The sequence below is a fragment of the Xiphophorus hellerii genome, chromosome 11 (assembly GCF_003331165.1).
Source record: "Xiphophorus hellerii strain 12219 chromosome 11, Xiphophorus_hellerii-4.1, whole genome shotgun sequence".
Classification (NCBI taxonomy): Eukaryota; Metazoa; Chordata; class Actinopteri; order Cyprinodontiformes; family Poeciliidae; genus Xiphophorus; species Xiphophorus hellerii.
The window spans coordinates 27,863,120-27,878,800 of record NC_045682.1 but is presented as its reverse complement, the minus strand read 5'-3'; the positions used below and the strand labels follow the sequence as shown (position 1 = coordinate 27,878,800).

Genomic DNA, 15,681 nt, shown 5'->3' with positions numbered 1-15,681 from the left:
CTTATAATCAACACAACATCAGAATATGGGGTTTGCAGCAAAACCACTACTTTGCAGTCTGGATGGAAGGATGTCAGCTAGCAGGCAGCTAGCCCACCCAGATAAGCCACTGCACATAACAGAGAGGAAAGTTCAGTTAGGAAATAAGGAGATCAATACAAAATAAGGGAGCCTCTATGTGCAAGGGTGACGGGGTGTGTGTGCAATTGCGCACATGTAAAATATGACAAAATCCATCTAGAACTCCCAATAGTGTGAGTACAAAGAAGGTAACACCCCTTCAACAAAACGTACCTATATTGGAAAGAGGGTTTTTTTTTTGCAGGGTTTGGAGTCAGACAAGGTCAGAAACGCAGCAGGTGGAAGAGAACAAAGCAACATGGCATACGCTGGAAATCAGGTAATCATTTCAGAGGAGGAAAATAGGAATATTTTTGTAAATGACATAACGTAATTATTCTCTTAGTGTAAAAATAAACAATTTTAACAGTGAAGGTAAATCATGACCACAAGGTTAAACCATAACCTGCAACTTTTAGACCTATGAAGCAATGTTAAACTTTTATAGTCGAGAAATGTATTACGGTACAGTTAACAACCTTACAAAAACATAAGAAACGCAAATAAATTTGTCAATGCGCAAAAGTAAGGTGCAAACTTTTGGCAATATCTCCACAAACAAGTCTACAATTTAGGCACAAATTAAGCTTTAAGATGAAGATAATCAGGTTGGACATTAAATAGCATGAGAATGAGACATTTAGCATTGTATATTTCCAGATTTGGATGAAAATATCAAGTCTGTTCCATTAATGCAGAATGTGGAGTTTGTGCGGACAGGCTACGGCAAGAATGCAGTGAGGGTGATGGTCATCAAGAGACAGGGGAGCCACCACTACCTTATTGAGCTGAAGGCTAACGTGGAGATAACACTCAAGTCACGCAAGGACTATCTGACCGGAGACAACTCTGACATCATTCCCACCGACACCATCAAGAACACTGTCCACGCCCTGGCCAAAATCAAAGGGGTGAGTTACAGCTTCACTGTACTTCTCAATACATTTCAAGATATAAACTCGCAGATTTTCAAATAGCTTCTAAATTACATTTCTGCTGTGTTAAAAATGATATTTTCTTGATTTTGGTTTGATTTCTGAGAGGCTGCTGTTTATAGTCAACCTTCATGTACTGCTTATCTAATTTTCTTGGCATTAGCAGAATATGTGTTATTTTTAAGACAGAGACACGAATGTTAAAGAATTCATGTTTAAAATGTTGAAGGGAGAGTCACCGAATACCTTAGGTCATGGTGAAGGGTATTCTGCAAGTGAGTTGCATGTTGGGTTTACTCCATCCAAAGGGGAGATTATTCTTTGTAATGTTTTTTTGGTGGTTTCGTGCAGCTAAGCAGAAATCTGAAGAAGAGAGATTTCTTTTTTTAAAGGCTGACTGCGTCACAGTGAATAAATTAAAATTTCAGTGAAGATAAAAATGATAATCACTGTCATAGTCAATGAAACTATAAATCCACAATTTTTCTGTCCTCTACTAAGCTATATTGTGATAATAGCAGCTTTTCAGCTTCACTTTGTATGCATTTTATGTCTCCTGTTGGAGATAAAACTAACTATTCAGACTCTTTTTTTTCTATTTGTTAAGATAAATACTATTGAGCAATTTTCCCTGGATCTCTGCCATCATTTCCTGACCTCTTTCAACCATGTGCTGAGGGCCAAGGTTTACATGGAGGAGGCGCCCTGGAGAAGACTGGAGAAGGTAAAACCCATAATCCAGTCCCTCGACCTGGACAAAATATAAGTTTTAGCTTGTTTTCTGGCTGCTATTTTACTAGCATCACAATTAAAAAAAGTACAATAACTCTCAAAAGTCTAATTACCCCTGTTAAAATCCAGGTTTTTCATTATGTAAAATGTTTTGCATCTATACTGTGACAAATATTTTATGCAATTGTGTAAAAAAGATAAATTAAAAATGTGTACACACCTTTTCACTAATACTTTGTTGGGGCACCTTCTGATTAATTTTCAGCATCCAGTCAGCCTGAGTTCTCCCCCATCAATTGAATCTGATTAACTTGCAATGATATTCAGCTGGATTTATATCCCTCAGCTAAATCAAACATCTGTAGAGTTGTGTGACACTGGTCTCCCATCAACAAACCTTGAAAGCTGCTTCAAAACAGTATTAGTTCAAGTGTGTGCAAGTTTAAGTACCGTTTTCATTTTGCTCTTTGAAAAGATCTATTTGTGTTTTGGTTGAGTAATCCAGAAAAAATGTCACACAAGATTTGAAAAAAAATCTTGTTTCCACTGTACCAACCTCTGAAGTATTCAAATAATTAAGATTAAAGCGCCAATTTTTAGACACAATCACTCTCTTTTTCTTTTTCCAGAACGGTGTTGGACATGTTCATGCTTTCATCTACAGCCCAGAGGCTTGTCGCTTCTGTGATGTTGAACAGAACCTCAACGGTAATCATTGAAAATATGTTTGCATGTGTGTTTTTATTAAAAGGTGCTTAGTGTTTTGGTGGCTAAGGTGGGAGACATCTCTTTTTATATCTTGAGTCAACTTTGTTAGCATGGATAATGACACAAAATAGATACAATGATCTTATTAGGTCTAGTATATTATTATTTTACCTCTTGTAAAATGTATTTTACCTCTTGTAAAACTATTGATGTGTATCTACAGCTATTATCCATTCTTACAAATGCTTGGGACAAACTCCATCTCCATCTAAACATCTAAAATGTTTTGTGCTTTTTCACCAACTCTGTTCTGCACACAGGTATTCCAGTGGTTCACAGTGGAGTGAAGGACATGAAGGTGCTAAAAACCACTCAGTCTGGCTTTGAGGGCTTTTTCCGAGATCGTTTCACAACACTGCAAGACACCAAGGACAGGGTTTTCTGCACCACCGTTTACTCTAGGTGGCGCTACAACAAGGTCCAGAACGTTGACTTTGATGCTGCATGGTAATTATCTTAGTTTTTGTGTGGGATCAATCTGGAAGTGCAGGGAAAAACACATAACAAAGATGATTTTTCAACTCAAAAAGATAAATCCTAAAAGGAAACTTCTGTCATTTGTAGGAAGTGTGTGAAAGACACAATTATTGAGAAATTTGCTGGCCCCTACGCTCGAGGAGAGTTTTCACCATCTGTGCAAAAGACCCTTTATGAAACACAAGTTCTGGCCCTGGACAGGATTCCTGAGGTGAGCCCTTCACTTCAGACACTAATGGCTGTGCAATCTGTTGTAACTGTCTTGCATAATTTAAGATACACATGATTAGTGCATGAAGTGGGTTTTGTTTTCAAAATATTCTTATGTGTGGGACCTTACCAGAAACAATATGTAGCATAAAATTGAACACAAGAAATGCTCTTCTTAGGTGGAGGAAATCGAGATTGTCATGCCCAACCAGCATTACTTCACCATAGACATGACAAAAATGGGTCTAAACAACAAAGATGAGGTAAATACTATCATTGCTTACAATATCAAACCTTATTTGATTGGTAACATATCTTTTTGTTTTCGATCAGGTGTTTCTTCCTCTGGATAATCCCTCTGGAAACATCACAGGAACAGTGTGTCGTAAGCAGAGAGCCAGACTTTAAAAGGGAAAGCCCAACCTGAAGACACTGCTGCTGGTTTCAGTATTAACCTGTTGATCCAACTAATAGAAAATCTGATGATATATCCAACAATGTCCCTTAAGATGTAAATAAATTTGCTTCTGACTCTGAATGTGTAACACCGACCAGCCAAAAACATATGAAAAATAAAAAATAATTACAGCCACTTTCACTGGGAATTTCTTTTGATTTGCAACAATGTTTTGCATCAAGGTCTCTTTGGCTGTTCTCTGAAGAATACGTGACATGAATTACATGCATAGAGAAACGTAACTATGACTATATTTAGTACAATTGGTGAAAAAACCTAATTGTTTTGCTTTTACCAGGGAGTCTACAGACATGTTTTTACAATTTTCTTTTGTGTTTAAGTGCACATTTCTCAGAATAATAATGTTAAGAAGCTTATTTTTAAACACATTTTCTGGTTAAAAACAAAAATAATGTTTGATGACATCCCTAGGGTTCCTTCACAACATCTCAGTTATTAGCTCAGTTTTAGCAGTCTCATCAGTCTGCTAAATGTCAGTAAAACACAGCAATAAAAAAAAACCCCAAAACAAAACAATAACATTAGCTGTAATTTTTAGTATTTTATGTTTCAGGACATGCAAACAAGGTTTTGGTCTTCAAATGTTTCTAAAATTATTTAAATTTAACCTTAAGTGTACAAAAAGACAAAACAGATTCCACATTATCTTATGTCTTAAACAAAAATGAAGTCAAAATGAAAAAATGGTTTACCAAAATTTAGAAAGATATATTCCAACAGTTTCTAGAGTCAAAGTAATTTTCTTTAACTATTAATTTCTTGTACCTGTGTAGACATTTTGCCACATTATTCTTCATATTGCATGGTTTCTTGAGGTTTGCTAGCATTTTTTATTTACTCCCCTAAGCCATCTCATCTGCTCCCCCTGCGGAGGGTTAGAGTGAAACTTTACCAACAGATATTTATATGCATTATTACTTTATTTATTTATCACTGAGGGTACCACTGCAATTTTGTTATGTTCTAGAAACAAAGACCAAACATTATGTTTCATATCTCTATTGTCCCCCTACATCATCTGAAATGGTCTGAAATTTGAGTGGGTCTGTAAAAGAGGTAAATAATGTGTTGCCAGCTAACTATGTGATGTGCAAAATTAAACTAAAAGAGTCAAGAAAGTCAAACTGATGTTCTTTGGTGAAAAAAAGCACCATTTATCAATTTCAGACTCAAGATATTCAAACTCCAGTGTTGCACTTAAACATGGGTCATGAACACTTCAATACAGCTGTCCAGGTGACAAAGCTGAAAGCACCACAGGTAGGTACGTAATAAGAATATATACACAAAGATTTTCATACCAAGAGCCTCAAGTCTAAATAAGTTGGTTTAAAGAAACAAAGAGGCTTTAGATAAAAGTCCTGGAAAACAAAGTTATTAATTGTTACATGCTCTGAACAAATCATGGACTCTGATGTGCAGTTTAAAACATAAAAACTAAATTCAGGGAAACACAATGGGATCATAATAATTTTCTGCACGTATCAAAGTGTTCAAATATAACAGAACATACATCCTTGTCAACTATATATCTTCTTATTTACAAATATTTAAAAAACCCATTGCGGTTTCATTTACTTTGCACACACATTCACCACACAAACACACAAATCTAACCTTCAGAATACTCACTCTTAATCTCTTTTCTTAAATAAAACACAAAAATACATATCTAAAGCAGCAGAAATAAGAATGGCTGAACGGGTAAACAGCTGAGTGGACGCAGTGTGCAGACCAGGGTTTTGGGATCCACGCTTATTTTAAAACAAAAACAAAACAAAAAAAAAACATACAGCATTCAAAACTTGTCAAGGTGCCTCTGTTGGCAGAAGAGTCTTTGTGAAGCCGCAGCTAACCTGTAGTCTCCTGACATGATGATTGTCGCTGAGGTGGGTGGCAGGGCAGTTGGCCGTGCTACGACGCGTTGCTCTTCAGGTGCTGCGTTTGCAGCGGCTTCACATGGTACTCGTAGATTTTCAACGCTGGGCCGAGTTTTATCGACAGTCCTGTTAGAACGTCGTTACGCGTCATCAGGAGCAAAGACTTGCCGTCAATTTCCTGTCAGACCAAAAGAGAAATTCTATATTTGGATGCTTTGACATCTGCAAGTTGACATGGAGTACGATAGACGGAAAATCTAACCTGATCTTGGAAAGCTGTAGCTTGCTCTTCAAACCCTGTTGCCTTGAAATAATTGACAACGTCAGCAACTCCCCAGTTGGAAGGGTCTGGCAGCTGACCGTTCTCCACCGGGCTGTGGGATAAAAGTTACTCGACTCAGACTGAACTGTGACAACTGTGACAAAAAATTCAATTTTGTATTGGAATCTCCAATACAAAATGAATCAAGTAAATTGATTTATCGGCTAATTTTGAATAATACCTTTTGGTGTCAACTGAACCATTTGCCTTGTCCTCCATACTGGCTGTTGAAAAAATTATAAAAGCAAGCATATGCAATTATTCTAACAATCTCGTTGTCGATTCAGTTCAAATAAAATTATAATTTGAGGTCAGAAAATTAACTATCCACACTTAAAATAAAATAATAATAAAAAAAAACAACCAAGAATGTTTTCTGAAATGAGCTGTTTTTTCATCTTAGGCATCTGATGAAAAAAAAACACACATTTTTACAAATGAGACAAAAAAAAGTTAAAGTCCTAAAGATTAAAAAAATAATTCAGTAGTCAGTATGTTTCTAACTACATATTTTTTTCTCTCCTTCAAAAACTTTGCATTGGAACCATGTTTGATCAATAGAAATATTCAAAATTCTTATAATATATAGCAATTATAACATATTGCAACACCTAGTAGGATAAAGCAGGATTAAGTTAATAATTTTAAGATACTAATAAAATGCCATCATGTATTTGCCAAATGAGTTCTATTTTAAACTAAATAAACTCAAATTTCCTTACAATTACTGCCCCTTGTGGTATCCTTCACTTGGCTGAAAAGAGCAGCTGCCTATTGGCATGTCAGATATGGAAAAAAAAAAGAAAGAAAAAATCCAATATGGAAAACTGAGGAGCAACTACATCTAACTATAGACTTCAGTTTGAACCTTACATATAATTCTGTTTAAAAATATTATACTTCTCAAACAAAAACAAAAAATAAACAGGTCAAAGAAAAGCTTGACAAGCGATTCTCTACAACACAATAAATATAAAACGCACATACCTATAATACCTAAAAACAGTTTGCTTATGTCTTATGTGATATACGTGTAGAAAAATGGTTTGAAAGAAAGATTTTATTTTTGATTAAACAACATTTTGCAACCAAAAATGAAATGTTGCTCCATTGGTGGAAAGAAAATATAAAAATCTAAAGTTTAACTGATTTCACAGTTAAACTTAAGCTCCTATCTAAGTAGATAGGAGTTTTAATGTATTTCGCATCTCCTTTATTACATCCTAATAGACTTTGAGCACGACATTGAGACCAATTACCTAATTTCCACATTATGATTCCCTATAACACCTTATAGTTTAGCAAATAAATTAAAAGTTTAAGTACACACAAACTGAATGAAACGAGTCTTACATTCTGTTACGTTGCAGTAATTTTTCATTAGATGTCTCCTGCGAGAGAAACTCAGTGTGTTGGCAGTTCAAACACCATCATCGTTTGTCTTTCCCACATTCACTGGATGTCTCTGCTGAAAAAGCACAACACCACAGCAGAATGGGTAAAGCCGTGAGTAAAGCAGCTTAATTAACTAAAACTAGCACCGTTTATCATAAACACAAGTCGGAGTAAAAACTGTGATGTGTAAAAATTGACGACGTAAAACTCACGTTGTTAGCGGAATTAAAACCAGAAAAAAATATCGACACACAAAAAAAGAACAACTGACCCCACCACAACTATAATTCGGTGGGAAAAAATATTACAAATTCAAGAAAATAAAATATGTGGTTATTCTAAACGACGAGTAGATATTTAATCGCACCCTCTCCGTGTTTTGTAATAACGCTAACGTTAAGCTAAGAGGGATAGTTAGCCTCGTTTGCTAATACCAAATTTAACAGTTACCTTATTTTAGGAGATTCGGGCTTGACAACAGCTGCTCGTCCAAGTCAAAAATTGTTATTCAACAGACAAAAAGTTTTATAAGCTGTAGTATTTTTACCGGTTAATAAACTGGGGTGTTTATTTGATAAAATCAAATTATATTCAAGTAAGCCAACAAGCTTCTTCGCTTTCGTTTCCTTCGCCCACAACGTCACGGAATCATGGGAAATGTAGTACAATTGCAGTTTAACGGGTTTAACGACAAGCATTCCTCACAGAAACACACAAATTGTTGATTTCAATAAAAAGAATTTATTATAATGACATATCCTCTTTGTTACATAAAATCTGCTACAGCAAAGTGTACTTCGCTTGCAAACACAAGTAAATATGATTGGGAAAAATAATGTGTCAGCTTTCTAAATGATGTGCAAAAATATCCACAAACTAAATTACAGACACATTTCAGATTATTGATTCCCATACTGGCACGTGTGACTAGCTACAAGAACTCATAGAACTGATTTCCTTCAGTCAGGGAGGAGTGTGAAGTGGCTCAGGGAAAGGTGCCGTCGTTTCACATCAAATTTCAACAAACATCACACACATGAGGGAGGGTAGAACAGATGATACAGAAGAAGAGCTGGTAATTGCCTACATATTTGTTTCCGAGAGGATTTACACACAGGCAGTTGGACAGAGACATGCTTGTGGGCCAGGTGAGATTCATCAAATTCAAAAACATTTGAAATTGTTTTTAGGCATACCATCTGTTCACCCTTCAAACTGGACAAAAATATATAATTTCGAATAAATACAAAAGAAAAAAAAAAGATACATTTCAGTAGGCATTAGAGGTGTCAATATGCATCAAATATAGATGTAGCAAATGAAATAAAAACATAAATAAACAATTTTGGTGTTTGCAAAGCTTACCATTTTAGGTCTTCATACACATACTGAGACCTATGGAAAATTAAATGTTATTTTGTTAGACTTCTATGTATAAATAAAATGCATGAGTAGCAGTTGTGCCTTTATAAATTAAATTGCAAAAAATGCATATGTGCTCAGACAAAATGATTAAAACAAATAATTACTTAAATCCTGTTTTTGAATTTGGTTGTTTAAGAATGTTTAAATTTAACAAAATAGCTTTTTATTCTCTCATATGTAAAGACTCAGGTGTCAGTTTTGGAAAGACTTTCAACAGCGCATTTTTGTGTATTTTGATTCCAGTATGTTATAATTTGAAATTTAGACTTCTCTGTGGATGACAGGGAGAAAGAAACTCCTCTTTAAAGGACTACAGGCTTTCCAAAATCAAAACTATATCTGCTATCTGAAAGGAAGAAAACATCAAAGGCATACCACCTACGTAGGTACTCAGCATCTGAAATATAGATTTTTATAGATGCAATATTTTGTCATGCTGGAGAAAAGAATGTGGAGTCAGGGACTACATTTTAGCAGCACAATATGCAATGAGTCAGAAGAATCCCTCATAGAAGTTATATTTGTCTCATTGAAATAAAACAAACAAAAATAATCTTAAGAAGTGGCATAATTGAAAAAAAAAAGAGATTTTTTTTTTTTTTTTTACCTTATTCCCTTTAAAAATGTAACATTTCTATCCATTAGCAATTTCAATCAGTTGCCACTAAGCTTTGCAAAGCAGAATAGGTAAATCTTGATTAATTCAGTTAGGAAACAGTGTAAAGACCACAAGTTATAACTGCAGGCCAAAGACGGAGCAGTCTAGCTGTAACCAAGATAAATCAATACTTCACTTCATGATAGCTCTGTGTTCTGTTATTGCTGCTACGTGATTATGCAGCACTGTTTATGGCATTTGCGTTACATAGACCAGAATATCACCTGCTTTCACACTTCATGCTGTGACACAATTCCAAGGCTACAAAACAAAAAAAGTGGGGATACTATTAGCTTCCAGTAACGCTGCTGCACAACCATACACATGCAAAAGTAAAAAAAGAAAAGAAAACGTCACAATCTAGGCTGAGTGCTCTGCTCAGACACAGCAGTTAAACTCAAAACAGAACCCAAAGGGGACAAAGGTCACCCCAAGTGAGCACCACTGCTTTGTATCCTTCAGATAATGTAACAAACTGACCTTTCAGCGATTGGAAAATGCCATGCTAGTGCATTTCTGGACAGACTTTTAAATGTACCACAAACATACGAACTGTGTGCAGAGACAAAACGCAAACGTCTTCAGATTCACTTCTTGTGAAATATACTCGTACCTAGAAAATATAGAATTTCTTTCCATCAAAAGACTGAGGTAAAAAGGAAATGTCCTGTGATCAGACATGGATAAATCATGCTACAACTGTTTAGCTGACAAAGCGCTTACATGTTTCTGCTTCCTGATACCACTTGTAACTAGTAATTCCTTTCATCAAGAACTGAAAGCAAGAGAATGCATCAGTTTTTCCTTTTTTGTTAACAATTTGGTCATGCTTTAATAAAAAAAAAAAAGAAAAGGACGTCTCACCTTTTAAGGTCTAGATGGAAACACGCTTCCAGGTCTTGAGGACACCAGAATAATAAAAATGCTGTCTAAATTAATCAAAACTCAACCAGGCCCCTTCCTTAAAAACACGCTGGGGTTTGTAACAGACAACAGATAAAGGTAAAAAATAGATTAAAAAAACTCTTCAACACCATGTGCAACAAAGTGTAATACTACCACTTCCTGTACCTCATTAAAAAGGGAGTAATTCATTTTGCATGTTGCTTTTCACATTCAAATTTAAAGAAGGAGAGAGAGAGTCAAAACTAAAAGTTAAAACAAAAACAATGAGAATGTGGTCTAGTACTTCATTGCAGAACTTGAAGGTGTCTGCATAATTTGCCTGTGTGTAGATCGGTGCCAGCAGCACCAGGGGGCATGGCAAAAAACGACCTCATTTCAGCCGTGTGGAATGAAGGAACGAGGCTAACGATTGTTAGGAGCACAGGATGGCCTCAGTTCCACCTTACAACTCTCATCAGAGTGCAAATATCCCAAAGCCGTGGAAACCTGATGGGCTCCTGGCTAAAAGTCAGCAAACTCTTTTGCACACTTTTCTGTTTGTGAGACGCGAATGTCCTCCTCTTCGTAGTCGTCGAAGTTGCTCGTGTCTCCAGGTCCTCTGCACTTCGGCAAGAAGGGAGCTTCAACCTGAGAAAAGTACGAACGCTTAATATGTAGACAAAATCTCCCAGCAAGGATTAAAAAGTAGACAAGGTCTTGCAAAAAATAAATACCTTTCGCTCATAGATGGCTATCCAGTCTGTTGTGGAGAACCACTTATGGTTTTTTATGTCATTTACACCGTTCTTCAGGTTGCCAAATCTCTTTGTAAGATCTACCTGGAGCAGGTTCCTCAGCAGGTCCTTCAGGTCGGAGCTAAAGTGAGAGGGAAATCGTACCTACAAGGAAGGAAGCAACACATTCTGAACAACAGTGATAAATTATCTAAAATGAGATGTGTCCCCTTCCTACCATGAGCCAGAAGGGCTAGAATCCAACAAAATAGCAAACATTCAATAAATATTTACTCCTTATTCAAGTTCAGTTTTTTTGGGTTATCCTGACAGGTTTCAGATCAGCAAACAGACTTTACAATTGCCAAAATTAAGCAGAATAAAAACAGCAAAAAAACAAACAAAAAAAAAACAGTTTTAAAATGATCATGACTGAATGACTTAATTTATTAGGAAAAAATGCGATCCAAATTATCCAAACCTATGGCTGGTTGTTGCCACTGGTGGCAGCAACAACTGCTTTAACAGTCTTCAACAGTGCTGTGCTGAAATTGTGGAGATGCCATATATCAGTTGAATTTAAGTGTGAACTTTGACTAGGCCACTTCTTGGTTTGCATAGCTTTTTACCCTTACTAAATGAAACAGATTTTTCTATTGATCCAGACTTCTTTGTCTTGTATTAAAACATTATTGATCACCGGAAACATTTAATTGTGAGAACATAACCAAAAACTTCAGAAATCTGTAAAGGGACAAAAACTTATTTCACAGCAGGGTTTATTTATATTATTAAATGTATTTTTAAACGTCATTGTCCTCCTATATCACTATGATGCATCATACATTATGTTTGATTGGTTAACCTGCACAGTAGTTCAACCTCAGGCCAATCACCTTGCCCACAGCAATGTTAGCCCTGCCCCCTGGCTGGATGAGTAACACAGATCAAACATATTCATGCTTTATAGGACAATAAAGTAACACAGAACTGAATATTCATATATGCTTTCATCTTACAAAAAAAAACACATTTTTATTAATAATTTTTACATTTATCATTTTAAAGATATATCTTGTATCTTATGTGAATTAAAGCATCCAATAGAAGACCCATATGAGAGAAAGTGCTTTAAATATTCAAACTTAAAAATCTTCTCTTACCTTGCCAGACACAATCTTTTCATAGATCTGTATTGGCTGGTCAGCAAAAAATGGAGGGTAGCCAGCAGCCATCTCATAGATAAGAACTCCAAGTGCCCACCAGTCAACAGCTTTGTTGTAGCCCTGAAAAAAATAAAAATAAAAAAGGAATCACAGTTTTTACTTTTTTGCGTAAAATAGGAAAAGCTAAATACTAGGCCTACAAAAAAATGTGGACTTTTTTTATTTAATCCAATAATAACTCAAATAATCTATCAGTATTTTATTGGATTCTAAAGGTTGAAATGAGATCTCAGCTTATTCATGTCCTTTAGGTTTGTGGGGGGGCAAAGTATTACAACCTGAATGTGGATGCATTGTTTGCAGTTGCTGTGCAGCCAATAAAACACCTAGAGTCACTTGGTATAACCCTGGTGATAATGCACCATGTCAGCACAGCAGTCAGCTTCAATTCCTGCTTGCATCAAAGGCTTCTGACTTCCAGTCTTGTGTCTGAGTCAAGAGAAATAAATTCTCACCCAGACAAGTCACTCAAGCCTTCGAAGTCAATTTGCTGTTTGAAAAAAAAAAAAAAAAAGATTCATCTGACCTTACAAATCATTGTCAGCTTGCTTTTTAATCCCACTTAGCACAAACAGAAACATATATGTCATAAATTTGAAGTTATGTCAAAGCAAACTTTACAATAATCCAACTAAACTACATTATTAGACATCATTCCTTCAAATCCCAATATTTATCTACATCATGCAGCGTTTTGCTCTCTTTACATATTAGTCCTTGGTGAATAGTAATTCATGTTAGATGATGAGTAAATCTCCTCAAGATTAGGTGAACAAGATATAGTTAAATACTAATTGAACAATGTCTTTAAACCCCCCCTCCCCCCCAAAAAACCACAGCAGCACTAATACAACTTATGATAATAAAGAGTTTGTTTATGTTTCTTTTTTTATACCCAGAAATGAAAGAAACAAAACCTGCCAGGCCTGAAAACTTTAACGCCGCTTTCAGATACTCTATATCGGTGGTCCCCAACCACCGGGCCCCGGACCGGTACCGGGCCGCGCAAGAAATAATGAACTACTTCCGGATGTTTTATTTTGAAAATCCTAAACCGGATTTTACCGGTTACGACTTGCGCGTCAAAATTGAGCCAACTTGCAGCAGAATGAGTAATATTCCCCCCCACCCCCGAACAACAGCATTGGACTCGATACTTACCGCGCGCCCGCGCTGCATTCTATAACACTGCATATGTTGGAAATTGTCAATTTTTCAAATCATCTCATTACCTTTGTACTTACATTATTTAGTGCTACCTGATATGGCGCTTACTACAATAAGTTTGAGATCTCTTGGATTAATCTAACGAACTAAATTGAAGGTCTATTGCTTTGAAACCCTTGCTGAGGGGTTCACCTTGCTGAGGATGATCTCTGGAGCCAGGTACTCAGGAGTTCCACACAATGTCCAAGTTCTGCCTTTTACCCGTTTGGCAAAGCCAAAGTCTGTGACCTGGGCAAAAGATGACAGCCATGTGAAAATATGTCAATCGGTTTTCAGTTTTTTCTGCTCTCATGACTTTATTTTTCTAATAATAAAGCTGAGATGAACTGGTTACCTGGATGTATCCATGTTGATCTATGAGCAGGTTTTCAGGCTTTAGGTCTCTGTAGATGAGGTCTAAGGAGTGAAGGTACTCAAAAGTGAGCACGATCTGAGCTGCATAAAATCTTGCATGATGTTCACTGAAAGAGAGAAACAAAGAATTAGACACACTGTAGTAAGGCATGTCTCTTCTGAGAGAAAAGGGTAAATAAATTGATGAATAAATCAAAAAACAACCCCACTGCCCCCCAAAAATGTGCATTATACCTGAACCTTCCTGTGCGTCTGAGGTGTGAGAACATTTCTCCACCGGGCACATATTCCATCACCATGTAGAGGTTTGAGTTGTCCTGAGATATATATTCAAATAAAGTTACTTCCCATATAACAACATTTACTTTTCAAATTAAAGGCCATCCTTATATAAATAATGACGTAATATGATGTATGTATTTTTAGTTGTCGACAGGATTTTTACTGCTAAAAATTAATAAGCAAACTCCAACTCAGACACATGCCCCAGACTTTCTTCCTGGAAATGACAGTAAACATACACCAAAAATATTTTGGCGGCTGCATTTTCTGCTATCAACAAGTGCGGCAGCACCTCGCAGTCGTGTAAGGAAATAACAGAAACACAATCTTTCTAATCAGATAAAACAGGACAGACTGGATTTGTGGGACTGTTGAGAGCAACTGATCCTCTGAGCTGTAAATGTTAAGCAGGAGAAGTAATGTTTTTTTTTTGTTTCACAAAACCACCTGGGTAATGTCATCCTAAAGCCAAATGAGAAACTGAATCACATTACAATTTTTGCCTTTACTAATAAATTTTGACCTCAGACAGCTTGTTTCACCGAAATCACTTTATTTCATTGAAATTATGTAAGGGTTCATCACCTTGTTAGAGCTGATTTTCAGGACAGGGTTTAATTATAAATAGTTGACAATGACATGCAGAGAAATAAACTGAGAGAAAGTTTTCAAAATGAGATGGAAAACCCTGCAGAAGGGTTTGGATCCATCAGTACCTTGAAAGCGTATTCCAATCTGACAAGGAAAGGGAAGGAGACGGCCTGCAGTATTCTTTTCTCATTTAGTGTGTGTTCTATCTGCTTCAACTTCACCACCTGAAAACATAAGGAAACAAATGAGATCAGAATGTTTTCCTTATTTTCTTAGTTGTTTACTGGTCTGTCAGATATTATTCAAAGTTGTGTGTCAGCACACAGACAGTGGGACAGCAGCAAAGTTACCACCAAACTAATAATATTTCACAAATGTGTGAGCTAGAGAGCTCAGAAGTGGTGCAGAGCTTTCATGATATAGAGACTGTCAACATATGTATGCAAAATAACAGCACACTGTGTATGTGATGAACAGATGTCTAGACAAGTTTTTAATAGCATAAAACACTATTTTTACACATAAAAATGGCCTTTTATAAATGTTTTTTGTGGAATTTGACAAGTAGAATGCAAAATATGTTGTATCAGGTTTATTTTTTAAAAATATGAAAAGATTTATGATCTTTAAAAGACGTATGGTATGTATTTGTATCCCTCCTCTCTGGTAAAATAGAGGAATCATATAAAATTTAGATTCTAAATAAACTCCAAAAGCCTAAAGAAGTCAAATAATAAGTAATCAATGTATGACTTTGAGTTAATTAATTTCGGGTTTTTCTCACACTAGTGAACAAGCAACAGGAAGAAAAACAAAGAACATAGGAAACAGGTCAGGGATAAAGTTGTGAAGAAATTAAAAGCACGGTCAGGTTATATTCCAAAATTAATCAAAGCTTTAACACATCACATCTTCGTCATCTGAAAATCTAAAGAGAATCACACAACCTACAAAACTAAGTATTAAGAAATAGATGTCTACC

The 15,681-nt window shown here is 35.9% G+C and overlaps 3 protein-coding genes across 4 annotated transcripts; 1 reads left to right on the top strand and 2 right to left on the bottom strand.

Annotated features, from left to right (window-relative positions):
- Window positions 1–242: 242 nt before the first annotated feature.
- On the top strand, window positions 243–3,840 carry LOC116727894 (uricase-like). Its single transcript, XM_032575569.1, has 8 exons — window positions 243–400; window positions 819–1,031; window positions 1,663–1,779; window positions 2,417–2,495; window positions 2,816–3,002; window positions 3,120–3,243; window positions 3,422–3,505; window positions 3,576–3,840. Exons 1-8 carry the CDS (start codon window positions 380–382, stop codon window positions 3,648–3,650), a joined length of 900 nt encoding a protein of 299 aa, XP_032431460.1. The 5' UTR covers window positions 243–379; the 3' UTR covers window positions 3,651–3,840.
- Window positions 3,841–4,848: 1,008 nt separating this feature from the next.
- Window positions 4,849–7,966, bottom strand: LOC116727896 (sterile alpha motif domain-containing protein 13-like). Of its 2 annotated transcripts, none has more exons than XM_032575572.1 (5): window positions 7,768–7,966; window positions 7,276–7,390; window positions 6,104–6,146; window positions 5,863–5,974; window positions 4,849–5,778 (listed from the first exon to the last, which is right to left on the bottom strand). In XM_032575572.1, the coding sequence occupies exons 2-5, from the start codon at window positions 7,301–7,303 to the stop codon at window positions 5,635–5,637; spliced, it is 327 nt and encodes a 108-aa protein (XP_032431463.1). In that variant the 5' UTR covers window positions 7,304–7,390; window positions 7,768–7,966; the 3' UTR covers window positions 4,849–5,634. The 2 variants fall into 2 exon arrangements, with proteins under 2 accessions (XP_032431463.1, XP_032431464.1); XM_032575573.1 differs by lacking the exon at window positions 7,768–7,966 and adding an exon at window positions 6,645–6,693.
- A 72-nt stretch (window positions 7,967–8,038) lies between these two features.
- Window positions 8,039–14,971, bottom strand: LOC116727897 (cAMP-dependent protein kinase catalytic subunit alpha-like; the record flags this gene model as incomplete). Its single annotated transcript, XM_032575574.1, has 7 exons — window positions 8,039–10,933; window positions 11,020–11,184; window positions 12,183–12,305; window positions 13,605–13,700; window positions 13,807–13,933; window positions 14,061–14,143; window positions 14,825–14,971. Coding segments are annotated over 7 exons (867 nt in total), but the record flags the coding sequence as incomplete, so codon positions are not given.
- Between the last annotated feature and the right edge of the window lie 710 nt (window positions 14,972–15,681).